The 27,360-nt window shown below is 38.6% G+C and overlaps 1 protein-coding gene across 2 annotated transcripts in view; it reads left to right on the forward strand.

Annotated features, from left to right (window-relative positions):
* The window catches only part of LOC132821884 (guanine nucleotide-binding protein subunit beta-4), an 86,689-nt gene that overhangs the window by 30,972 nt on the left and 28,357 nt on the right, over nucleotides 1-27,360 (forward strand). For both annotated transcript variants that reach the window (XM_060834802.1, XM_060834803.1), the window contains exons 2-7: nucleotides 13,002-13,104; nucleotides 18,051-18,089; nucleotides 18,187-18,293; nucleotides 20,086-20,149; nucleotides 20,245-20,407; nucleotides 24,003-24,069. In XM_060834802.1, the coding sequence (XP_060690785.1) occupies nucleotides 13,048-13,104; nucleotides 18,051-18,089; nucleotides 18,187-18,293; nucleotides 20,086-20,149; nucleotides 20,245-20,407; nucleotides 24,003-24,069 (497 nt within the window). In that variant the 5' untranslated portion in view covers nucleotides 13,002-13,047. The remainder of the gene's footprint in view (nucleotides 1-13,001; nucleotides 13,105-18,050; nucleotides 18,090-18,186; nucleotides 18,294-20,085; nucleotides 20,150-20,244; nucleotides 20,408-24,002; nucleotides 24,070-27,360) is intronic.

Raw genomic sequence — 27,360 nt, forward strand, 5'->3', positions numbered from 1 at the left:
GATGAATACTGTTCTGCCTGTCAACCACATTATTATGATTTTCTCTTTTAAAAAAAACACGCATTTTTAATTGAAGATGCCGGTGTTGGACTGGGGTCTACAAAGTTAAAAATCACACAACACCAGGTTATAGTCCAACAGGTTTAATTGGAAGCACTCTAGTTTTCAGAGTGACGCTCCTTCATCAGACAATCACCTGATGAAGGAGTGTCGCTCCAAAAGCCAGTGTGCTTCCAATTAAAGCTGTTGGACTATAAGCTGGTGTGGTGTGATTATTAACGCTGTACGCATTTTGAAAGTAGTGTATGTAGATCTATTTATGGAAGCAATCATTGACGGTCATTAATGTGTAATAATTGTAGTTACCAAAAAAGTTTGGAATTATGGCAGTATTTCAGTTCTCCTTTCCTCTCTTTGGCAGAAGAAAGCAATTCTGTCTATTGTGTCTGCACCAGCTCGCCAAACAAGCATCATGACTTTGTGACATTCTTCTGTCTTTTCCCCTTACTTTTGTGCACTGCCTCTATTTAAATGATTTTCTAATGCCCTCTTGAATGACTCAATTGAACCTGCCTTCACCACATTTCCAAGCAGTCATTCCAGATCTGGACCACTTGAGTCAAAAAAGGTTCTTTTCACATTACATTTGCCTCTTTTGCAAATCAGTTTATATTTGTGTCCCTTGTTCTTGATCCGTTAACAAACAGAAGCAGTTTCTCTCCCTCTGTACTGACCAGCTCCCCCATTACTTTGAAAACTTCCCTCAGTTCTCTTTTTCATTGCTTTCCCTCTAAGGAAAACAGTCCCAACCTTCCACTCTTTCCTCCTAACTGAACATATTCATTCCTGGAGCCATTTTTGTGAATCTGTTTGCACTTTTTCCAATGTATTCTCATTCAACCTGTAGTGTGGTGCTCAGAACTGTACATACTACTACAGGTGTGGTCTAACAATTGTTTTATGCTAACATTCAGTATCACCACAATGCTCTTGTTCTCTGCCTCATTAACAAAGCTCTAGATATTGAATATTTTATTAACAGCTTTCTTCAGCTGTCCTGCCATTTTCAATGATCCGTACACATTTCCACTGAGGTTCTTCTGCTCCTCCACCCCCTTTAGAATTGTACCCTTTAATTCATATTGTCTGTATATATTTTTCCTACTAGAATGCCTCCCCTCATATTCACTGCATTTAACTTCACCTGTCACTTTGCTGCCCACTCCACTAATGTGTCTGTTTTTTGAAGTTCTTTACTATCCAGTTTACAGTTTACAATGCTTCCAAGTTTCATGTCGTCAGCAGCTGTTGAAATAGTCCTCGTGCTCACCAATCATTAGATCATTTTCAGAAAATTAAGGCTCCTAAAATGACCCCTGATGATATCCATTATAAACCTTCCCGCAAATGTACTATGCCAGCTACACAGTGGCAAGTTGTAATAAAATGTGTGGTCAGATATGCAATTTGTTATCGACCATGTCTTATCACTATGTAGACTATAGAGATGGTATTAAACAGTTCCAAGTATAATTTTCCCCCTTTCATCCATTGATTGTTACTGTGTTTTCTATCACCATTTTTGTATCCACATATCTCAGAATAAAAAGGATAGCAGCAATAATGTTTCTCATCACTGTTGTGTGACATCCTATTGAATGCTTTTTGGAAATCCATGTAAGCCACATAGATTGCATGATCTGTATCAAACCTTTCTATTACCTCTTCAAAATGCCAAGTTAGTGCACACAATTTTCCTCCTGTTCAATCCACCTTTTTCCACGTGACTGTTGACTCTATCCCTTTTAATTGTTTTTGATTCATTATCTTTGTTTGGTCAATAACCCAAGATAAAAAAGTAATGATTTTCTTTGTTGAACTATGGCCAAGGTCATAACAGAGAAGTAAATGAACACTAAAAATTAAAAGTAGTAATTTGGGAAGAAATTTATTTAGATGCAGCCAAATTTGGGTTTTAAAACACATATGTAGTGGGTAGGTGGGATGAGATGGCGACGAGGTTTTGGGGGCTGTTGGAGCAGAATCTGATATTTGATCTGAACTTTAATTTTGGCTTTCGTCGTAGTTGGGGTATCTGGTTGGATTCTTGTAATTTGAAATGAGGTGACAAATGAAAAATAAGTGACCCTTTTAACTGCTTTGAGTTTAATAGCCTTTTCCTAACAAACTCTTCTCCTTATGCATGGCACAGCTAATGCGAAAGGATGTTCACTCCGGCCAACTTTGACAGCTCATATTTGTTTGTGTTCTGATCCCAAGGAAATGAGAGGCTGGCAGTGGCTAGCATAATCACAATGAGTGTCTTATTGAGAGGAGAAATTGAACTTCTTTTCAAGGAAAGGGGGAAATTATACTTGTTTACCACCATCTCTATAACCTACGTAGTGATAAGACATGGTCGATAACAAATTGCATATCTGACCACATTTTATCACAACTTGCCATTGTGTAGTTGACATACTATATTTGCTGTCCTGCTGAGAGTTCAGAAACTGCTGTGACCCCACCATTAGTAATGTAATACCTTTGTATACTCAGTATACATCATGAATGTGGACATAATAAATAGGGCTTTGACTTTAAAGTGGAAACTAAATTCTGTTGAATGCAAAATACTGCAGAAGCTGACAGTCTGAAATAAAAGAAAGAAAACCAAAAACTCTGTTGCTGACACAATGCCAACTGAGTGCACACGCAGAGGATGATGGTAATGACCTCTCATTGCCTTGATAGAGCCTTGGGACTGTAGCTGCACTCCTCGCCACAGAGCCTTTAGCTGTTCCACTTCCTGTTGGTTGTCCTCCTGGTTCCTTCTGCTTCACTCCCCCCACCCCCAACCTACCCTACCATTGGTTGAATTCCTCATTCTGCAGCTTGCCACTTGGCTTGGGGAGTGGAGCTGGGGATGAGTTACCAAGGACGTTTTTGAGTGCTTTTCTGTGCTGTTTTCTCATTCATTTGAGATGACATGTTTTAGCAGTCCATTACTGCACACAAGTCACTTCTGCCATGTTGTAATGCCCATTGATTTCAGTAAGCCTGTGTATGAGTTTTATTCTAAAACTGTGTTTCACATGTGCACATTGCTACAACAATTGACCATGTCATGAGCAATAAAGCCATCAGCAAAGATGATGGTTTGTTGTTCTGTTAAAAGGGTCACTTGACCTGAAATGTTGATTCATCTCCTCCACGAATGTTGCCTGATGTGAGTTTTTCCAGAATATTTTCAATGTATTAAATTAGATCTGCTTGCTCTGGCTCCATTGTCCCCTGCCCTCTAACCGTGCTTAATCTGAAGACATTGAGATCAAACGGTATTCTAAAATGCAATATTTATACAATTGCTTCAGGATTGGCATTTTTGGCACCTCATCAGTTCAAAATATGATTATAAAAGATAATGTTTATTGAAATTGAAGTGATTATAGTTTATTGCCTCAGTGTATGCATACAGAGATGCATAATCCATTTTGTATTTGTTTATCTTTATATGTGTGAGCATAAAGGTAAGTTGCATGACCAATTCAAATTAGCTATGCAAGAAAACTCTACAGTGAAAGATGTTTTGGGTTATTCTGGGATGAAGTCTTTTTAAAAAAAAAATTAGTGAATCTTTAACCACCTTACCTTAAAATATTTAATTTGGAGTTTGCGGCAGACTTCCTGAAGACATCACAAAAGTTGAGCGTTTTATCAAAGTTGGCGAATTTAACAATTTATTTTTCAGAGACATGGGTCAACAGCATTTACTGACCCGGTTTCTGTACTTAATGTGAGCTCTTTATTACAAGGGAATAGATTATAACCAAAGGTATAAACTATGTACTTAAAGCATGGAACTATTAGTTAAACTCTAACTCCTCATAAACGAGACCTAAGGGGCAACTTTTTCATGCAGAGGGTGGTATGTGTATGGAATGAGCTGCCAGAGGATGTGGAGGAGGCTGGTACAATTGCAACATTTAAGAGGCATTTGGATGGGTTATTGAACAGGAAGGGTTAGGAGGGATATGGACTGGGTGCTGACAGGTTGGACTAGATTGGGTTGGGACATCTGGTTGGCATGGATGGGTTGGACCGAAGGGTCTGTTTCCATGCAGTACATCTCTATGACTCTATGACCCTCGTAAAATATCCCTTGCACATGCACACAAATATGTGCGCATGGAGACATTCTTGAAGATGCAGGCAGGCAAAAGAAATTGGTGTTTTGGGGTGGAAGGAAAACTGCATTGGAACAGTTCAATGGCCTCAGGATTAACTTGGACAATCTGTTTATTGCCAGGCTTCTCTGTTTTCCAATCTCTCTTCTCCAGGTTTTTTTCCTTTCTTCACCAGGGACGCAGGTGATTGGTGAGATGATTGGGAATTCTTAGTTACTGTTTAATGCTACAGCTTAAAGCAACTGGTGCAGGAAAATAAACTGACTCTCTTCTGACTGTGGAAATTTTACTGAAGAGAAGGACCTAGTAGCAGATCCTCAGTTCAGACAATGCATTAAATGCCTGAGGTCAGAGTCTGTCTGTATCCGAATCTTGAGTCAGACTGGTTCTATTTTCAAAGTGGAACTTGCAAGCTATTACATGTATTGGCTGCCTGCAGATTGTGCCTTTTTTGAGCAAAATAGAATGTAACTGCAAATATAATTCTGCAAATACTTATTCATCCCATAGATTTGTATGTGTGTGCGTGCGCATGTGAGAGTGTGTATTTGCATTAATAAAAGTTTGGTGTTGTGTGGTGTGGGTAATGATAGTGTATAAGCCTGTAAGAGGGGTTGTGTGGGGGGGTTGTATGTGTATGAGCGAGAGTCTGTGTGAGTATGACGTGTGTGTATGTCAGACTGTATTGTGTGGTGGGTTCACCTGTAGTGCGACATCAACTCAAGATCCCACTTGAGGCCTTCCTCATGGGTACTGAACTTGACTGTCAACGTCTGCTCGCCCACTTTGCGTTGTTGGCTATCCTGAAATCTGCCTTGGAGGACAGTCACTTGATGATCCGAGGCCAAATATCCCTGACTGCTAAAGACTAGGAGGGAACACCCCTGTCTGTTGATCATTGTGTGGTGTCTGCTTGGTATCGTCAATGTGCCATGCTTCAGGCTATCCTTGCCTGCGACGTATGAGATGGACGACGTTGTCTGAGTCACATGAGCACCTGCCGAGTTCACGGTGGTTGGTGTCCCCATGGGTAATGGTGGTAAATTTGTTGACAGTGACATGTCTTGCAGTGATTGAGTAACAGGGTTGTATGGTGTTGTGGTCGATGTTGCCCTGAAGGTTAGGCAGTTTGCTGTGAACCATGGTCCATTTAAGGTTTGATTTTTGTTTAAAGGCAAGAACTGGAGGTGTAGGGCAGGTCTTGGCGAGATGCTCGTCCTCATCAATATGTTGCATGCTGAGGAGTACATCGCAGTCTCTCGGCTTCTGGGAAACACTGGACAACCAAGATAACTCTATTGGTTGCAACCCATGTGTGCCTCCTGAGGAGGTCATTATGGTTCCTCGCTATGGCACGTCAAAACTGGTGATTGATGAGTTGAGCATCATACCCTGTTCTTATGAGGGCACCCTTGAGCACCTTCAGGGGTCTGCCACATTCCACTGCATCTGACCAGTTCTTGTGTATGCATAGGGCTTGTCTGTAGGGGATGGCTGTTTTAATATGTTTAGGGTGGAGGCTAGAGAGGTGTAACATGGTGAGGTTATCCTTGGGCTTGCGGTAGAATGAGGTACTGAGGTGCCTATCCTTGATAGAGATGAATGTGACCAAGAATGAGAAAGATAGTAGAGACGAGTCCATGGTAAGTCTGATGGTGGGATGAAATGTGTTAATATCACTTTGTAGTTGTTTCATTGATTCATTGCCACGGGTTCAGAGGAAGAAAATATCATCAATATATCTGGTGTATAGTGTTGATTGGAGCAGCAAAGAACTCTTGCTTGAACTTGTGCATGAAAATGTTGGCATATTGGTGTGCAAATTTGGTCCCCATGGCTGTTCAGTGTGTCTGGATGAAGAACTGGTTATCAAAGGTGAAAACGTGGTTGAGGATGAAGTGGATGAGTTATAGGATGGTGCTCAGAGATTGGTAATTGTTAATATTGAGTACTGAGGCTGTTACAGCGATGCTGTCATTGTGGGGGATGCTGGTATAGAGTGCTGAAACGTCCATTGTGACTAGGAATGTTCATGGTTCAACTAGTCTGTGGTTACTGAGGTTCTGTAAGAAATCTGTAGTGTCGGGACAGAAGCTGGAGGTCCCTTTACGATGGGTTTCCAGATGCCTTTGACCCCTGCGCCTCCAGGTGTCAGTGGGGGAGCAGTTTGGAGCCAGTGACCATAATTATATTACTTTTAAAGTAGTGATGGAAAAGGATAAATTAGATGTAAATTTCAGAAAGGTCAATTTTGACGGTATTAAGCAAGAACTTTCAAAAGCTGATTGGGGGCAGATGTTCGCAGGTAATGGGACAGCTGGAAAATGGGAAGCCTTCAGAGATGAGATAACGAGAGTCCAGAGACAGTATATTCCTGTTAGGATGAAAGGAAAGGTTGGTAGGTATACGGAATGCTGGATGACTAAAGAAATTGAGGGTTTGGAGGAAGGAGAAAGCACATGTCAGGTATAGACAAGATAGATCGAGTGAATCCTTAGAATAGAAAGGCAGTAGGAGTATACTTGAGAGAAAACAGAGGGCAAAAAGGGGATGTAAGATAGTTTTGGCAAATAGGGTTAAGGAGAATCCAAAGGGCTTTTACAAATAGATTAAGGACAGTAGGGTAACTAGGGAGAGAATAGGGCCCTTCAAAGATCAGCAAGGCCATTTTTATGTGGAACCACAGGAGATGGGGGAGATATTAAGCAAGTATTTTGCATCTGTTTACTGTGGAAAAGGACATGGAAGATATAGAATGTAGGGAAATAGATGGTGACAACTTGAAAAATGTCCATATTACAGAGGAGGCAGTGTTGGTTGTCTTGAAACACATAAAAGTGGCTAAATCCCCAGGACTTGATCAGGTGTACCCAAGAACTCTGTGGGAAGCAAGGGAAGTGATTGCTGAACCTCTTACTGAGATACTTATATCATCAATAGTCACAGGTGAGGTGCCAGAAGACTGGAGGTTGGCTAACGTAGTGTCACTGTTTAAGAAAGGTGGTAAGAACAAACTAGGGAACCATAGACCTAGGGAGCCTGATGTCGGTGGTGGGCAATTTGTTGGAGGGAATTCTGTGGGACAGGGGGATGTTCATGTATTTCAAAAGGCAAAGACTGATAATAGATTGTCAACGTGGCATTGTGCATGGGAAATCATGTCTCACAAACTTGATTGAGTTTTTTTGAAGAAGGAACAAAGAGTATTGAGGGCAGAGCAGTAGATGTGATCTTTATGGACTTCAGTAAGGCGTTCGATAAGGTTCCCTGTGGGAGACTGGTTACCAAGGTTAGATCTCATGGAATATAGGGAGAACTAGCCATTTGGACACAGAACTGGCTCAAAGATAGAAGACAGAGAGTGGTGGCGGAGAGATGTTTTTCAGACTGGAGGCATGTGACCAGTGGAGTGCCACAAGGATCAGTGCTGGGTCCTTTTTTTTCGTCATTTATATAAATGATTTGGATGTGAGCACAAATGGTACAGTTAGTAAGTTTGCAGATGACACCAAAATTGGAAGTTTAGTGGACAGCAAAGAGGGTTACCTCAGATTACAACGGGATCTTGATCAGATGGGCCACTGGGCTGAGAAGTGGCAGATGGAGCTTAATTTAGATAAATGTGAGATGCTGCATGTTTGGAAAGCAAATTTTAGCAGGACTTATACACTTAATGGTAAGGTCCTAGAGAGTGTTGCTGAACCAAGAGACCTTGGAATGCAGGTTCATAGCTCCTTGAAAGTAGAGTCGCAGGTAGATAGGATAATGAGGAAGGCGTTTGGTATGCTTTCATTTATTGGTCAGACTATTGAGTACAAGAGTTGGGAGGTCATGCTGTGGCTGTACAGGACATTGGGTAGGCCGCTGTTGGAATATTGTGTGCAATTCTGGTCTCCTTCCTATTGGAAAGGTGTTGTGAAACTTGAAAGGGTTCAGAAAAGATTCACAAGGATGTTGCCAGGTTTGGAGGATTTGAGCTACAGGGAGAGGTTGACTAGGCTGGGGCTGTTTTCCCTGGAGCATGGGACGCTGAGGGGTGACCTTTTAGAGGTTTATAAAATCATGAGAGGCTGGATAGGGTAAATAGAACAAGGTCTTTTCCCTGGGATGGGGGAATCCAGAACTAGAGGGCATAGGTTTAGGGTGAGAGGGGAAAGATATAAAAGAGACCTAAGGGGCAACTTTTTCACACAGAGGGTGGTACGTGTATGGAATGAGCTGCCAGATGAAGTGGTGTAGGCTGGTACAAATACAGCATTTAAAAGACACCTGGATGGGTTTTTGAATAGGAAGGGTTTATAGGGATATGGGCAGAGTACTGGCAGATGGGATTTGATTGGGTTGGGATATCTAGTCGACATGGATAAGTTGGACCGAAGGGTCTGTTTCTCTATGACTCTGACTTGATGACAACTACTTGATGAAGGAGCAGCGCTCTGAAAGCTAATGCTTCCATGTAAACCTTTGGATTATAACCTGATGTATGTGATTTTTAACTTCTCTACAGACCACCAGTTCTTCAGAGAGTCAGTGTGGGCCACATGGCTTGTTTCCACACTGGAGGGATTCTATCAAAGAACAATAGTGGGAATAACGTAGAGGAACAAATCCGCAAAGAAATGAGTCATGCAAGCATTATTGGATAGTTTCAATGGGAAACTTTAATTATCTGAATTTTGACTGGGATAGCAGTAAAATTAAGAGCAGAAAGGCGCAAGTATTCTCAAGTTGCACTCGGGTGTTTCTGCAGCAGTTGCCTAGTCGGATGAGAAAAAGAGGCACTGCTAGACTGGTTCTTGGGCCAAGTTGATGAACTGTTAGTAGGAGAAACGTATTGAGGATAGTGATCATTGTGTCATAAAATTTCGGATAATTGTAGGAAAGGGTAGAGTAATTAACTGGGGATAGTTGAATTCAGTGGGGAAACAATAGAGCTGGACTGGATAGATGAATTAGTGGAAAAACTGGAGCTGAATAGTGGGTTATCTTAGAGATTCCACCTTCCTGATGAAGGGCTTATGCCTGAAACATCGATTCTCCTGGTCATTGGATGCTGCCTGACCTGTTGTGCTTTTCCAGTGCCACACTTTTTGACTCTGATCTCCAGCATCTACAGTCCTCACTTTCTCCTATCTTAGAAGAGAGTCAAAGTACATTCTGTCAAAAAGAAAAGGGTAAAAATTAAGGGCAAACAATCTAGAGCTCTCTGGATGAGAGAGGAGTAGAGCCAGGTAATGTTCTGGGGACCCGGGTTCGAATTCTGCCATGACAGATGGTGGCATTTGAATTAAATAAATATCTGAAATCAAGAGTCTGTGATGACCAGGAATCCATTATCGATTGGCAAAACCCACACTTTACTGATGATGTGAAACTTGAAACCTTGTAAACTTTGGGGAAGACAAAAAACTTCAAAGGGACATTGCTAAGTTCATGGAGTTGGTAGATGACTCTTTATTTGTTGATGAGATGGTGACATTGCTGGCTAGGCCAGCATTTATTTCCCTTCCCTAATTGCCCAGAGGACAGTTAAGAGTCAGCCACATTTTCTGGTCTGGAGTTACATATAGACCAGACCAGGCAATAGTTTTCTTCCTGAAGGGCGTTAATGAACCAGATCGGTCATGATCTTATTAATTTAAATGGACTAAACCCAGTAGATTCATTTGCAAGTCTCTAGTAGCACACAATGGAAAATCTAGTTCTTTGGTTCAGTTGTGTGGGATTCATTACAAAATGCTTTTAACCTGCGGCTTGAGAACCTGATAATACCTGCTTAAAGTTCCCTATGTATCTGAATGATGCACTGTTCACTTCAACTGTTTTGTATCCAAGTCACACATCAAGTCTTGAAAAGCTTTAGAAATAAAGTTTGACTAATGGTAATCTGTAATGAATATTGAATATTTTTTTTCTGTCACTTTTAGTTGTTATTCTCAAAGGAATAGCTTCTTGGAACCAAATTCTCTTATCAATAAGAAGCATATATTGGTGTTCTACTTTTGTTTTTGGTCGTGGTCCTAGATGTTGTACTAAACCCTATTTAATGAACAGCAATTATTACCTTGCAGTTTTCTCACTATTTGGCACGTTTTAAAAACTGTACTATGTCCTTATGAAGACTCAGTCACTGAAAATGTGAATTTACTGATGCTTGATTCTTATGTATTCCCAAATGTCATGCCTTGGGCATTTCAGGTCTTCTCTGACTGTCCCTTTAATATACAGGTGGTATGAGGAACTGTCAAGTCTTTGTCTACAGCCCCATTAGGTGATGCCATTTCCTCATCAGAATCTGATTTTTAACATAGTAACACTTCCAAAACCTCCCTTGGCTTTGGCTTGAGTGTTTGCAGATTGTGCTAACATGTTTGACTTTGGATCTGAGCCGTAATCATACTTAGAAAACCCTTTTGAATTATCCAGATCTTTAAATAGTTTTTGACTGTGCTAATATGTGTGAGATATAAAGTTTTAACCCTTAATGGATTTTGTTAAAGCATTGTTCTGGCACCACAAACGTAAAAAGTATATCCAGAAATTGTTCTTATAATCTCATTTGGGTTTTCTGTGGTTATTGGCAAAGCTACAATTTTCATTCCATCTGGTAGTTACCTCTGAGTAAGTCAACCCATCTGTGCTTAATTTCTAACAACATCTACTGTCACTGTTCTGCATATTAAGTCACATAAGTGCACATTGTGCAAAGTAACAGATAAATACTCTCCAATTCTATTCATTAAAATTTTGGAAATGAAAATAATTTCCACAGCAAAAGGGTTCAGATAATTCCTTAACACAATTATGGCTGTATCAGTTGAAGAATAAGGGAATCCTTTCTATCTCTGAACTGCCCAAGTCATCTCTCTGGCACATGTTGCAGGGTTAAGCTTTGGTCTCATGGTTGTAGGTAGAGCTACAATTTGATCCATTGTGTTTTCATTCTGGGCGTCTTTCTCCAGATCACTCTTATGAAGCTCAGTAAGTCCCATGGGTTTTCCATGCAACATTCTAATGGAAATGCTTAGGCCTTTGATTTTTACTTTTGCCCTTTGAGTCAAGAGTGTGGTGCTTGAATAGTATAGCTCGTCAGGCAGCATCCAAGGAGCAGGAGAATCGATGTTTCAGGCATCAGCCCTTCATCAGGAATACTTTCTGGCCTGAGGAATAATTCTTGGCATTCTCAGCTATCCCTTTTTTACCCTCGTTGCTTGCCTTCTTTTCACTCTCCTACATTCCATCTTTCTCTTGGATTTATGGGGTTGATGGAAAAAGTGTTAAATTTTACGCTCACTTATTCAGCAGCAATATGGGCTGTTGTCTAGCAATGGCAGTATAATTACTGAAGGAATTGATTTTTTAAAATTAGAATACTTTCACTGAAAGCTTCCTGTGTGGAATTTACTCCTAATACCTTGATCCAATCATTAAGATTATTTTGCTTTACTCTTTCAAGTTTGAAGAATGTTTGTCTCAGATGCTCCCTTGCGTTTGAAAACGTTTACCCGTGCATCTTGAACTAACTTGTAGGCACCAAGAATAGACTTCTTTTTACAATGTCGTAGAACTCACACAGGAACCTTTTACTGAAAATGTTACATGTATCTAGTAATCTGTATTAATGACTTGGATGTTGAGCTAGAAAGTACTATAGCCACATTCGCAGATGACGCTGAAATAGGTGGGAATGTAAATTGCAATGATGAAATAAATTTGTAGATGGATATGGATAGGTTGGGTGAATGGTCCAAATGAAGCTCAATGTTGATAAACATGAAGTATGTTTTGATAGAGTACAGAGGTAAGTCATTGGAAGCGGAGAGTCTCGCTGGACTTAGGGAACAAAGGGATTTCAGTACAAGTATGCTAATTATTACATGTTGCAGTTCAGGTTAGCAAGACATTTTTAAAAGAAAGCAAATGAAGTATGGATTTGACAAGGAAGTTGAGCTGAACCAATATCTAACCTTGGTGTACTTACAGTCCTGATTACCTTTTTATTTTTTTAAAAAGGAACTACTGATACTGGAGATGATGCAGAGAAGATTGACAAAAGATTACAGAAATGCGTTGGTATACATTTCAGGAAGTAATGATTAGGCTGGACCTCTTTTTTTGCGTGTATAAAAACGACTGAAGGAGTGAACAATTGGAGGCCTTTCAATTTCTGAAAATATAGTTAGGTGAGGAGCCAATTATGAAATTTTGCCAAAGTTGATACAGAATGAATATTCTTGCTCGATGAGGCAGTTAAGATGGTCACAAAGAGCTTCAATAGGGAATCAGTAAACTTATTTACCTGGAGCAGTGAGAATGTGCAGCTTTCTATCACAAGAAGTGGTTGCATCTACACTTTACGTCAATCAAGAGGAAGATGGATTACAGGAGAGAAGATGGGAAAAATGGCTACAATCGGAGATTTCTGAGGAAGATGTGAGGATGCTGAGGTGGAAGATAAACACCTGCATATTAACTATTTGTGTTGTATATCCTACATAATTTGGTGCATTTGTAAATTTACTTTGTATGATAATATACATTGCTGTAGTTTGGTTATATATTTTGGTTTGTTGTATTGTTGGTTAAATACACTTGTAATTTTCATCCAACCACATTATTTTGAGATTACACTGCATTACAAATCCTTTTTTTAAGATGTAGGTGTAATTGATTGGGTGTGATGATTGTGCTGAGGACTGAACTTTAGTAGTATTAACCTGTTTGTTCTAAAAATATCCTCAAATATTGTAATCAGTCATAGTGTGATACTGAATGAATTTGAATAGTGCTGACTAGAGATGTGTTGCATTGCAGATCTGCTTCCTGATAGTCTGTGGACATTTGATATCAAGCCACAACAATGAGTGAACTGGAACAGTTGCGGCAAGAAGCAGAACAATTGCGGAATCAAATTAGGGTAAGATTTTACATCATCTATGCACTCTTATATTCAATTAAAAGAAAAATATGTAAAGTATTAGGCCCTCAGTAATTTGAAACTTGTATTAAAACTTGATTTTAATAATTTCCTATGGCTCTTCTAATCTGGCATTAATTCCTCGTCCATGACTGTCTCATAACCTTTGACTCCCTTCTCCATCAAAAATCTGTCCAGAAATCTTGTTCTTGAGAAATCTGCTCCAGAGATCTGTACAGATTGATTAAAAGTATCTAGAGTTAATGATGCAGTTTCCACTACTTATTGCGGAATTGTAAAACTTTTGAGGGTGCGCTTCAACCTTAAGACCGACATCAATCAGGTTTATGGACTGAGTTATAAGAGTCAATCTAAATTTTACTGGTCACTACAAGATTTATTCCAGGTACAGATATGATTCCACATATTTTACATAATTTATTACATTTATTGCTACATGCACAGAAGAAATTGTATTTGGTAAGACCGTGGTTTTACAGTTTATCAAATTCAGGATGCTATTCAGGACACTGGTCTGTTGTAATGTTCTTATGTCTTTAGTCAATTTTCCTTGTCACGTCCAACCACTAAAACATGGGCATTATTAATCCATGCCAACCACTACCTACTGTGCATGATCAAAATATATCCTGAACTCTAATGAGCATATTCGTTTATGAACAATGCATTATCATTTTGAATTGGCTATGGAGTATCTACCCTGTTCTTGATGCATCACTACCTGCTGATGTTTCATTCGTGCTTTTGACAAATCCATCGCTTTGTAAGATTTTCCTTTTTATAGCAGCTTGTCCCTTTTAACTGAGCGGTTCCAGAGATCTTAACCAAGATTAGATGGTACCAGTTAGGTCGTCTGTGTATCTGCCTGAACATACTGTCATCATCTAGTGAATAACTATATCCCAGATGGTGCATCTAGGAATTCTCCCAAATCTATCAGTATCCTTTAACTGCAAGAAGACTGTAAGACTCCACAATGACTGTTGATCCCTAAAACTAATTGAAGCTCAAAGTAACCAAACAAACAAATACATACAGACTTGTTGCACGTTCCAAGCTACTATCTTAAAATGTACCTGTGTCCATTTTGTGTGTCTGTTTAAGTTTACATTAACCTGAGCCAAAAACAGCAATGAAACCTCAAAGCTGATCGAGCTGTTTGGTTTCTTCCCTACAGAAACTGTTTAACAGTTAACCATAGTTAAACAGATTGTGTAGTTTAATTCCTCACTTGTTTAAGTCAGTTATTAAGTTTTGAAAAATAACACTTTCCTCCAGAAGAGAATTCCAAACATGGACAACACATTGCGGAAATTCCTCCGCATTCTCCAATTAAGTGGGAGTTCCTTTTTTGAAACTAGTTCTAATTCCCACAACGGGTAGCTCTTAGCAGTTACCATGTCCAGAATCTTATTTCAATCGCCACGTCCTCTATTCCAGTGAAGGTAGGCCCAGTCTTCATTTTTTTTGAGATCAGGATGCCACTGGCGAAGCTAGAATGTTTCTATCCCTAATTATCCTTGAATTGGACCATTTCAGAGGGAAGCAAAGAGACCTGGTAAGGATGGCAGATTTCCTCCTTCAGACATTAGTGTATGAAATGGGTTTATTCAACAAAATTTGTTAGTTGTCATGGTTGCTGTTATTGAAACAAACTTCATTTTCCAGACTTATTACAGGATGATTTAGGTGGGCTGAACAGTGGCAAATTTAATACTGAAAAATATGAGGTAATGTATTTTGGAGCATTAATAAGGCAAGGGAATACATCTTGAATAGTTATCTCAGAACAACGAAACCTTGGTCAGATGTGCCGAGGAGTGGCAGTTGGAGTTTAATTTCGATAAATGAGGTATTGCATTTTGGTATGCACTTAATGGTTGGGTCCTGGGGAGTGTTGCCAGACAAAGAGGTCTTGGGGTGCGGGTTCCTAGAGGTTTATAAAATCATGAGGGGCATGGATAATGAACAGCTAAGGTCTTTTTCCCAGGGTAGGGGAGTCCAAAACTAGAGGACATAGTTTTACGGTGAGAGGGGTAGAATTTAAAAGGGAGCTAAGGGGTAACTTTTCACGCAGAGAGTGGTATGTAAATCAATGAGCTGACAGAGGAAGTGGTGGAGGCTGATACAATTACAACATTTAAAAGGCATCTGGATGGATACTTGAATAGTAAATGTTTAGAGGGTTGTGGGCCAAATGCTCGCAAATTGGACTAGATTAATTTAGGATATCTGGTTGGTATGAATGCGTTGGACAGAAGGGTCTGTTTCAGCCACAGAGTTGTACAGCATGAAGTTTCCTATATAGATATCTCATCTCTTTAAGGTAACTAAACCCATAAGCAGTAGTATAGGAGCTATTCATCAGCACTGTATTTGCAGTAAGACTTGCCTTGTTTTATATTCCATTCCATTTGTCTTCTTACTTACTTGCTGTACTTGTATGCGTTTTTTGTGATTCATGTACTTGGAATCCAGATCCTCTGTATTGCAGTATTTCGCATACTGTCCCCATTTTTATGGTAATCTGCTTTACTGTTTTCCTACCAAGATAGACCACTTCTCATTTTCACAGGTTATACTTTAATTACCAAATATGTGCCCACTCACTTTATCTACGTCCTTCTTCTGACATCTTCTCATTGTCAGTACATTTGGCAGTACACCTGATTCCATTATTCAGATCATTAATGTAGATCATAAATAGTTAAGGCCTGATTCCTGTGTCACTTTACTAATTACAGTTTGCCAACCTGAAAATACCTTTTCTCCTGATTGGTTAATCAGTAGGAAGCAGACAATCTTCCGTTGACACTAATATATTGCCCCCAACACAAAAAAACTCTCATCTTGTGTAGTAATCTTGTATCTGGCACCTTATCAAATGGTTTTTGTTTCTCTTTCTTTATATCCTGCTTATTCCTTGTGGAAGAAATAAACCAAAGTTAAAATGTCATTTAAGACTGAAGGAAGATCAAAGCTCCATTATTTGCTGCTATTGAGTTTGAAGTTGTACGATCTCCCTGACTGAGCTATCTATTGTGTTCATATTAGTACAATTTCGTGTTTAAGGTTCCTTGAACAAATAGTTTTATCCTGCCTGATATTTCTTACCAACAAAAGGTTGTGTTTTGAAAAACATAGTTTTCAATTCTTCCACTTTTTTTTGCTACACCTTCCCTTAAGCCAACTACTCATTGATAAAACAAACAACTGCAAATGCATCCAGATCACTGGTAATCTCTGTGAAGTATTTGACCCTGGTTTTTTACTGTGCATCTCCTCTGTCTTGGAGACTGCCCACTTCCACCTGCATAAAGTTTTTTGTCCCTACCAAAGCCCATACGTTGAAACTGTTTCCTACATTTTTGTTACTTTTCAATTCATTTCTTCCAACATTCTCCTGGCTGACATCACATCCACCAAACCACGATCCAAAGAAACTGTTGCAATGTATTTGTCTGTTTCTGAAGTCACATCAGTCCTCTTTACCTGTTGTCTCCATGTGTTTTATTGAGACCTGGTCCATTTATACCTTAAATATAAAATTCTTATGCACGGGAAGAGACTATTTTCTATTCTCTCTTTCTGTGCAAGGAAAAATATTTTGGTGAACTGGGTGGCTGAGGGCCCCCCTGGACTTTCAAATTGGCACAGATTAATTATGGAATATATCCCCCTTGACTTCCTCACAAATATGGTGCACCGAAAGACTGAATTATTTTATAAAATATGGCAGCCCTTTTTGAATTATATAAATGCAGATATTTCGGCCATCCTAACAAGGGCTTTTATTTAGTGAAGATTTCAGACCTGGCTGCTCCGGGGCCCCTTGGGAGAGGAATCCCGCACGAATACGGGTTTTATTATATTTGATGTTAATACATTCCGAGCATGTAAGAGACGTAGGTATACACTCTGGTTAGTTATAGGTTAGATTAGTAGAAAGTTGAGTTTTGTTTTTTTTTCTTTTCTCCTTTTTTTTCTCTTTTTCTTCTCTTTGTTAAATTTTGACTATTGTATATATGATTTAATTGTACATCAATGTTTGTATTTGAGAGTTTTGTTTATTTTTGTAAATTTGCAAAAATGTTAAATTTCCAATAAAAATATCTATATAAAAAAATAAAATTCTTATTTTAAATCCCTCCATAGTCTCCCTTTCATTCCATCCTTCTGAACCTTCTTGTATTTTGTCCTCACCCCTCAATGCCCTTTATTCATGCGAGGAAACATTTGCTAGCAGCCCTTCTAACTTAGAGTCATCTATTTTCTGTTTTAAATGTCCTGTGCTATTCACAGAAATTAAGACTTAAAAAATAAAGAGGAAAATGATTGACAAAAATAAAATCACGGGATTGTGATTAGCTTAAATTTGATCAAGAAGGGTTGGTGTAAAAGTGACAAATGTTTTGTATGTGGCTTGCATTGAGCATGGTAGAAAACAAATATACAATAAGGCAAATCTTAAATCCTCCAGTAACTGCCTACAAAAAGACATTTTTCACGATGAAGCTAGCATTAGTTTTGGCTAGTTAAATCACTGGTACTTTTGTTGTTGAGGAGTAAAAATCAGTGAATACGTGAAAGCTTGAAAGCAAGTAATGGTCGTGAAGGTACTTGATTTACTTATTAGGTATATACTCCTCTTCTAGATTTTCAATGCCACTCTTGTCCGATCATTTAATTTTTAGTACTATCTGAAAATCCACAGCTATGTTGCACAGATGTTTGACCACAGCACCATGCCAATTAAATCTCAAGTGCATGAATGACTTAATGAAGGGAAGTTATTTTATTTGCATAGCTCTTTTACAATGTACAATAAGAAGAATGGCATAAAAGAGTGCCATCTTAAGTAATTGTATTAGATTTATGACTTTAATATTAAATATTTGCTAAGAGAATTTTCTTTGTCATTGCAGGATGCAAGAAAAGCATGTGGTGATTCCACCTTAGCACAGGTAAACTCATTTAGTGGGAAATGGACAAATACCATGCACAAACCTTCTTGTTGTTTGCCTGTTGATCGAAACACAACTAACTAAATCGTATCTTCAGATCACAGCTGGGCTGGATTCAGTTGGTCGAATCCAAATGCGTACAAGGCGAACATTGAGGGGACATTTGGCAAAAATCTATGCCATGCATTGGGGATCAGACTCCAGGTCAGTGTTTGAATGTTGACTTATGATTATATGATCAGATAGCTCAGTAACTTGTAGTGTCACTCATTGTGTTTGCTGTGATGTTTACAATGAATCAGTTGTATTATTGAATGTAATCTGGGCTTCAGTATCTAACATTCAAATAAAAACCATGTGATTCTTATGCATTTCTTTCTTTTATATTATTGATATCTAGAGGTGTTCCTTGGGTATGATCCTTGTGAAATGTATCTATTATTGTATTGCAACTATATTTAGAGGAGTTGTTATAATGATGTGCTTATGGATATGGCTTGTTCTTGAAATTGCAGTGTTTTACTGAAAGCGATGGTGAAAATTATGCGGCACTGATGAACATTTGCAACATAATTTCATTCATAGCATAAGAAGAATGAAATTATCATAACATCCTGAAAGATCAACAGTAGGAAGAGATGGTGGTGCAGTATAATGTAACTGTACTGGTATTCTAGAAGCCCCAGGCTAATGCTCTTGTCATACTCATTCAAATCTTAGCTGCTGGAATTAAGTTTAAAAAGTAATAAATTTAGATTCAAAAGATTGTCTTAGTAATGGTGACTACATGACTGCAGCAAACACTCAACGAGTTCACAAAATACCATTTTGTGAAGGAAATCTATTCTTGTGTGGTCCAGCATATATGTGACTACAAACCCATGACAATGTGGCTCATTCTTAACTATTCTCTGAAATAGCCAACGAGTCACTCCGTTAAGGAACGGTTGTGATGGACCACAAATGCCAGTGATGCTCATATCCTATGGAGAAAAAAAAATGTACAATCGTGCATTGCTCAAAATCTTTGTCAACCGCCTGCAAATTAAATGAATAATATTATCCTGCCATTATTAAGTCCCTAGATATTGTGATAGGAATAAATCTTTTGCTGTTCAATTAGGATAATTTTCATTTGATGCAATTCATTTCTGGATTAAAAATTTTTGGTGTAATGTCTTCAGACACTGAACAAAATAAGACAAATATAGATGCTGGAAAAGCTCAGCAAGTCAGGCAGAATCAGTGGAGAGAATCGGAGTTAACGTTTCAGATCAAGTGACTTCCTCAGAACAGAGGACCCTTCTGAGGCGAGGTCACTCGACCTGAAACATTAACTCTAACTATCTCCAGAGGTGCTGTCAGACCTGCTGAGCTTTTCAATCAATTTCTATTTGCCTCTGATTTACAGCATCCACAGAGTTTTTTGGGTTACTTTTAAAGAAAAAGAGTACTTTTGGCATTATTGTCAATAAATGAACATTTTTTGCAGAAGCTTGAATTTTGTAGAATTCTGTAAGTTTATAACGTTACAAATTAATTTTTAAACTCTCTTAGACAACAGTTCAGTGCATTCTGTATCAATTCTTGTATGTATGTTTTTTCAATTTTTTCCAAATGTGTGCTATTTCTTTCCAAAAGTTACTATAGGTTCTGTTTCCAGTGTGCACAATATCTGGTGCATCATTTGATGTTCTTGAAATCCTCTTGGCTTTTTTTTTAAACATTATTTTTAGACTACTTTGTTTGACTCTTTTATTATGAAGCCAGTTAGTAGTGGAGTTTTCACAATTTATTTTATCAATTGTGAGCACCTGCCAAATCTCTCTCATTGTTCTTATTGAAGTGGGGGGGGGGGGGGGCCGCTGTGCAGAAACTGTGCTGCAGTTTCTCTCCAGCCTCCTAAAATGTCTCAGCCTTGCTTTCGTTTGAGTAAAATTTCTTCACATTGTGACATTGATATACTTCAGTGAATAATATGTTTTTATATTTGCAGACTTCTAGTTAGTGCATCTCAAGATGGAAAATTAATCATCTGGGATAGTTATACAACAAATAAAGTAAGAATGTAATTGATTTGACTACAATTCACACAATTTAGACCTCGATTAGTGTAACTCTGTGACCACTTGATATTTTCTTCTCTTTTCTGTAGATGCATGCTATCCCTTTGCGATCATCATGGGTTATGACTTGTGCATATGCTCCTTCTGGAAACTATGTTGCTTGTGGTGGGCTGGACAACATCTGTTCAATATACAGCTTGAAAACGAGGGAGGGCAATGTTCGAGTGAGTAGGGAACTACCGGGGCATACAGGTACGATCATGTTGGAGTAAACCGTGTCATGGGCAGTGGGAGAATGGATGAATTTAAGTTATGATTGATCTTCCCTGTAAAGCCTGAGACAGTGAGGTATTGTTTAATTTGCTTTTTCTTTGCTGTTTTATTTTTGTCCCTTACTGGCCAAGTTGTGTTCATGTAACCATTTTTTGTAAGCTTTCAATTTTAGAAGTAAGGACATAACAAAATCCCTTAATATGCAATCAGATATAAGGTTTATTAAAAAAATCATTCAAAATGTTGGGTGGGGGGGCTGCTAGTGGGTGGCTTCATTATTTGATGCACATGAAAGCATACGTGGTAGAAGGAAATAGAAAGGAAAGGAAGTAAATTGCTATAGTTGAATTTCTTAAATTAGTACCGACATCTTTGATTATGTGACTTACAGTCCAGTATGTCTCTGACCAGTTGTGAGTCTTTCATTTGGCTGATTTTGTAAGTTCAGTTCCTGAGAGCTGGGTTTCAAATGGCAGTTAATGGTGCAGAAATATTTCTCATACTCTTGAGAATTAGTCCTGTTTGGCAGGTGAAGCCTGAGATTCTTTCTGGAGATGAGACTATTGAGAAAGAACTGGAGAGCATGCCTCCTCAAATCTCAGATCTGGAGCTGCTCTTCTCATGAGGTTAAGATGGCAACTGAAGTCAGAATTCAAAACTGTATATTTAACAATTTAATCAGTACAGGTTCAAGTCATGTGATGGGTGGTTTCTGCTACGTCATTCAGAGAAACAAGCTACTTTGAGGTGAAGAAGTGCTATTTGCCCATCTTAATGGGTAACCACTATCTTTCTGTATGGACAGAAGTAATTTATGATTCTTTTGTGGTATGGTCTTTATGGAGGTTGGGAAGTTTTCAGGCAGTTTATTGACTTAATTAGTGGCAATTTGAGCCTTCATGAATTGAAAAATTGTTAATGGATTAGTTGGCTGTGAATACTCATTGGAGTGCTTCCTTATAATGGCTTAACGTGGTATGCAACAAAAAGAACAATTTATTCCACAGGACTGGAAACAACTATGGGATGATAACAGTTAATGTTTCAAGTCCAGTGACCCGCCTCCAGTATTAGATGCGGATAGGAAAAGGTGGTGTTTCTGCTGATGATGGGGAATAGGGGTAGGGAGGAGTGAGTGGATAGCTGGAGGTGGCACTCAATGAGAAAAAGAAAGAAATAAGGGTAGGCAGACAAAGGGGTTGTTGATTGTCAACTAAGGAAAAGGAGGAGCAAAATATGTGATACTGGGGACTAAGTAGTTGAACAACCCATTTCATGATAGGAAATCCTGGTGATGTGGGGGTAGTTAATAGACTAGGAAGGAGATATTTATCTCCACTAATAAGAAAATGGTATGTAGATATGTTTTACAACTTTGAAGTTCCTAGTTTTGAAGTAGCCAAGGTGAATAAGTATTCTAGTTGGTTAAATTACTGCTTCTGCTTGGAGGGGGAAACACTGGTCAGGATTCATCTTCCTGCTCTATAACCAATAATTGTTCCTTCAAAGTATGGATGTTGAGTAATGTCGAGAGTTCACTCCATTATGATGATGAGATTGAGCAATACACCAACTTTCTGTTTAAAGCACTGGGGAACGTGCTTGTGAAACTGACAACAAAAAGAGTTGGTGCCTTAAAGCAAGGAAGAAAAAGAAAATAAAGTTGCAATATGATCTGCTGGATATCAAAGATAAAGTCATATCAAACATAAAACTATCATATACTTTGTTATGAAAGTTCATGAAGTCATTAATTTATGCAATATTCTCTGATTCCAAAACTGCAGGCAGCTATGCATGCATGTTCATTCAACAATGCAGAGCTCCAAGCACTGACATGAAATGTAGACTTTACATATGATGGCATGCACAAATGCATTACTGCATAAGTGCAGGGAAGCATACAATTTTGAACTGGGCTTCAGTGGTGGGGAGGGGTGTGGCGATGAATAGAATAGAATGTCCTTTATTATCGCATTTACTTCAGTGCAGGAGTACAGTGAAAAGGTTTTTACAATGGCTGCGTTTAAAATGGCGCCATCTTAGGTACAAGTACCTAGTTATAAATCTTGGATACAAAAGAGGATTAAAAAAGAAAAGTAGTAGCATTACTTGGTGTCTGAAAAATAGTTAGAAATAAAATAGTTCTAACAGAGTTAAAGTATTTACATTATAGTCTGGCAAAGAATTTCAGAGAGCAGCAGCTCAGCATGTGGTCTGTCAGCTGGTGCCAGGCCACAGTCCAAAAACTGTCACATTAGGCTCCAACCTTCAGTCCACTCCTCACTGGCACTCAGCTGCAGCAAGATACGTTGCACTATAATGACAGTCTGGCTTTCCCGCTCCCGCCGCTCTGGGATTCAGGATGGAGGGGCCAATGGTAATGAGAACCCTGAAGCAGAGTTGGGTTGGGAGGTGGGTTGAGCTGGGGGTTCCGGGAGAATTTGCGCTCCCTTCCCTACTCTCCATGGCTCGTCTTCCTTCAGTTCTCTCCCAGATCCTGATGTTTCACTAATCCCCAATCTCCCTCTTACCATCCCATCCCCAACATCTGAACACTTAGTCCTGTGCCTGGACCTCTCACCCTTCCAGCCTTTGGACCTGCAACACCCTCACCTCCCCGCCAAAAGCTGCGCACGCACAATTTAAAGAAGAGCATAGCACTTGTGATGATGAGAGCAAACACAGGTTTAATGTATTGTCTTGTCTTCTCTCAAGTCTTTTTCTTATCAGTAGCAGTTTTCATTACTGCAATGTGAAACTAAAGAGGCTAACCAAATATCAGAATTCCTTTGATTTATGTAATAACTTAATCATGCATAGATGATTGGCCATTTCACATTAAGAGCTCTATTGGGGTTATTCTGACAAGGCACTTTACACTGAGAAGGGCATTAATGTATTGAAAACATATATAGAGAAGGAAGGAAGACTGCTTTAGGATGGTATCCTGTGCAAATTTCTTAAAGCTAAATTTATTCTGACAAGAAAGGTTTAGTGGTACGTGTTCCAAGGCATGAATAATTAGGCTTTTTTTAAAATGGGATTAAATTCTTTTTTACTAGAGGAGGAGGAGGAATATGGTTTTGACCTCTTAAAAGCAGTTGTTAATTTCCAGATGAAACCTTTTGGTGCAAGCTTAGCCTATGCTATGGTTCTTATTCTGCTGGAACATCATCAATGTTTGAATGTTATCTATGGACTCAATAGTTAGAATTAAGTGATGAAAACTGGTAAAAATAATAATAATGGCATACTTATTTGATTATATTTTAAGTCCTTCATGTCATCCTTTCTGTCTCCATAGATGCTGCCAGACCTGCTGGAGTTTCTTCAACATTTTCTGTTTTTATTTCTGATATCCAGCATTCGCAGTATTTTGCAAATATATTTATTATATTTGTCCTCTTGCATTGAGCTGCTTCTTTTGGAAACAGCTTGTGAATATTTTCTCTACAGTTTTACATGAAAAAGTATATCAGATCAAAAGCTAGAATTAATTGCAGATATTTTAGAACCAATTATGAAGACCATGAAAGCAAACTGTTGATGTTTGTTTTATTTTTCTCTATAGGTTACTTATCGTGTTGTCGTTTTCTGGATGATAACCAAATTGTAACAAGTTCAGGCGATACCAGTTGGTAAGTTGAAAAGTACAAAGTTTTGTAGCCCATGCCAGCTATTTGAAAGTTCTATCTGGGCAGTCTCACCGATTTTGGTCCTTCTTCAAAACCCACTAAATATTTTCTCTCAAGTATTTATCCATTTCACTTCTGAAAGTTGCAATTGAATTTTCCTCCACTATCCTTTTTGTTACATTGCAATGCGTATCATTAAAAACTTGCCATGTTCCAAGCCCTCCTCTCATCTCCTGTCTGGCTCTTTTGCAAATTCAAATCTGTGCCAATGGTTACTGTTCATTTTGCTTCTGGAATTGGTTTCTTTCCTTACTTACTCTTCACAAAATTATGCTTGATGACTATGAACATCTGTCAAATTTTTAACCCTCTCTACTTTAAAGAATAACCCAAACTTCAACAGCACCTCTATACAATTGAGCCCTATATCTGTGTCAATGTTCTCATGCAAAAACAGAAATTGCTGGGGAAATTCAGCAGGTCTGGCAGCATCTAAGGGAAAAAAAGTGTTTCAAAAAATTTCTTCAGCAATTCTGTTTTATTTCAGATTTCCAATTCTGCAGTTCTTTATTTTATTGTACTATTCTCATAAATCAGTTTTGCATCCTCACTAAGTCCTTGACATTCTTCCTTATGTGTTGAGAACTGAACATATAGCTGCGGCTGAGGGCCAACCCTTATTTTATAAAAGGTTTACCATAATCATCTTGCCTTGAGACCTTGCTCTGGCTTTTTTATGAAGTTCAGGATGCTGTATGTTTTTAAATAGACTTCTCAACTTGCCTAGGCACGATTTGAATGTTTATGTTGATAAATACCCAGATTCCTAAACTATCTTTTTAAAATTGTACAAATAGTTTATATTGCCCCAACTATTCTTACTACCAAATATATTAATATTCCTGTTATATTTTAACTGCCACGTGTCTGCACATTTCATCAATATGTACTGTTTAAAGCCTTAGTATCTTCATTACTTTTTATTCTTTTTCTTAAGTGTTGTCTTCTGCACCTATTGAAATATGTTTTGTATATACAAATTAGTTATCTTTTTTTATTATGAGAGAGTAGTCCCAATGATAAACTCTAGGGGGCACCATTGTATTTTTCTCTCGAGCCCAAGACATAACTTTTCACCACTGTGCTCTCTTTCTGGTGCCTTAGCTATTTTTGCTTTCATGTTAATATTGTAGACTTTTATTTTGATGAGATATTTGATTGGTGGTACTTCATTAAAAAATGTTTAAAGGTTTGTATACCAAACATGTATTAACTTCATCAAAGAGACCAAATCAGGTGATTAGTGACAATGATTTAGCCTTTGATACGCCATGTCAGATAATTTATTGTCCTAAATGTTTGCAAGTGTCAATATATTTTGTCCCACTTGTAAAGATAGTGTCTTTTTGTTTTTTATGTTTTTAATTGTGTACGGAAATGGGAAAAGAACTGCTTTGAATTCAAGGCTGATGAGTTGCTGCACTTTTTGAAAAGCTGTGTACAAATGAAGATTCAGTTGGCAGCATGTAGCTGATTGGTCTGTGAGCTAGTGACCAGTTATTGATGACAAAGAACTTCTATTTGCCAACAATTGAGATTGCCAGCTAAAATCTTGGGGCTGTGAAGAAGATAAGGAGAAGCTATCATCTTCACAAACTCAAAAGCTCGGTTTTCTGCAGTAAGAAACATTGTCAAGCTGAAGGAAGCCAGTGTATTTTTTTTTTCATTAGTTGCTGTAATGAGAGACTTTAATTAAGTATCCTTAACAATCTTTTAAAAGTGTGAAAAAGTCAACTTGTATCTCCTGTAAAAAGGCGAAAGCATCTGGACAAGGAAGGTCAGGAAGCAGTATTTCAATCAGTGCAAGAATCATCTCAGCAAACTCTGAGCAAGGACCCCTGCATTGTTTTCATAGTCTTTCTCTCTGCTCATGACACCCATGTATTTTCTATTTTCTGTTTGTCTGTGTGTATGTAGAAGGGGAGTTTATAAGACTTAGAGTTTTAACTAGCAAAGTTATTTGTTGACTGTTCCAAATTGTTTTGATTTGATTCTTGATTCATTAATGCTATGTGTACTGAGATACAGTTCCTATTCATATACCCATCCAGATACCTTTTTAAATGTTGTAATTGTACACACCCCTCTACCACACCTTCTTAACAGCTTGTTCTACCACACACTACTTTCTGTGAGAGAAAGTTACCCTTAATGTCCTTTTCAAATCTTTGTGCTAACCAGTCAAATCATATCTTCCTTACGTATATCAGGCTAGTAAAATAGAATGCAGGATATAGTGTTACAGCTTCATGAAAGATACCGAGGAAGATCAGCTCTAATATATGAGAGTTCACTTCATAAGTCTGATAACAGCAGGATAGAAGCTGTCCTTAAATCTGTTGTTATGTGTTTTCAAACTTTTGTATCTTCTAAGCGAAAGTGAGGACTGCAGACGCTAGAGATTAGAGTCAAGATTAGAGTGGTGCTGGAGTTATGCTGGAAGTGCACAGCAGGTTAGGCAGCATCCGAGGTGCAGGAAAATCGTATTTTGTATCTTCTACCCAATGGAAGAGGGTGGAAGAGTATAACCAGGGTGTGGAGGGTTCTTTGATTATGATGGCTGCTTTCCGAAGTAGTAGAAAGCATAGACTGAGTCAGTGAAAGTAAAGCTGTTTTTTGTGATTGATTGGACTGCATTCACAACTATCATTTGCAGTCTTGGGCAGAGCAGTTGCCATACCACACTGATGCAACAGGATAGAATGCTTTCTCTGGTGCACCTATAAAAATCAGTAAGAATCATTGTGCAACATGTTGAATTTCCTTAGTCTCCTTAGGAACATAGAAAAGTACAGCAAAGAACAGGCTCTTTGGTCTGCGATGTTGTGTTGAGGATTAATCTGAATCTAGAATAAAATAACCTAACCCATGCACCCCTCAATTCACTGCTGTCCATGTGCATGTCCAACAGTCGCTTAAAAATCCCTAATGACTCTGCTTCCACCACACCGCTGGCAACATTCCATGCATTCACATCTCTCTGCGGAAAGAACCTACCTCTGATGTCTCCTCTATACCTTCCTCCTAATATCTTAAAACTATGACCCCGCATGGCAGTCAGTCCTGCCCTGGGGAAAAGTCTCTGGCTATTGACTCGATCCATGCCTTTCATTACCTTGTACACCTCGATCATATCACTTCTCCTCCTCTCCAGAGAGAAAAGTCCAAGCTTAGTCAACCTTTCTTCATAAGACAAGCCTTTCAGTTCAGGCAACATCTTGTTTAACCTTCTTT

This window comes from Hemiscyllium ocellatum, chromosome 13 (genome assembly GCF_020745735.1).
Source record: "Hemiscyllium ocellatum isolate sHemOce1 chromosome 13, sHemOce1.pat.X.cur, whole genome shotgun sequence".
Taxonomy (NCBI): Eukaryota; Metazoa; Chordata; class Chondrichthyes; order Orectolobiformes; family Hemiscylliidae; genus Hemiscyllium; species Hemiscyllium ocellatum.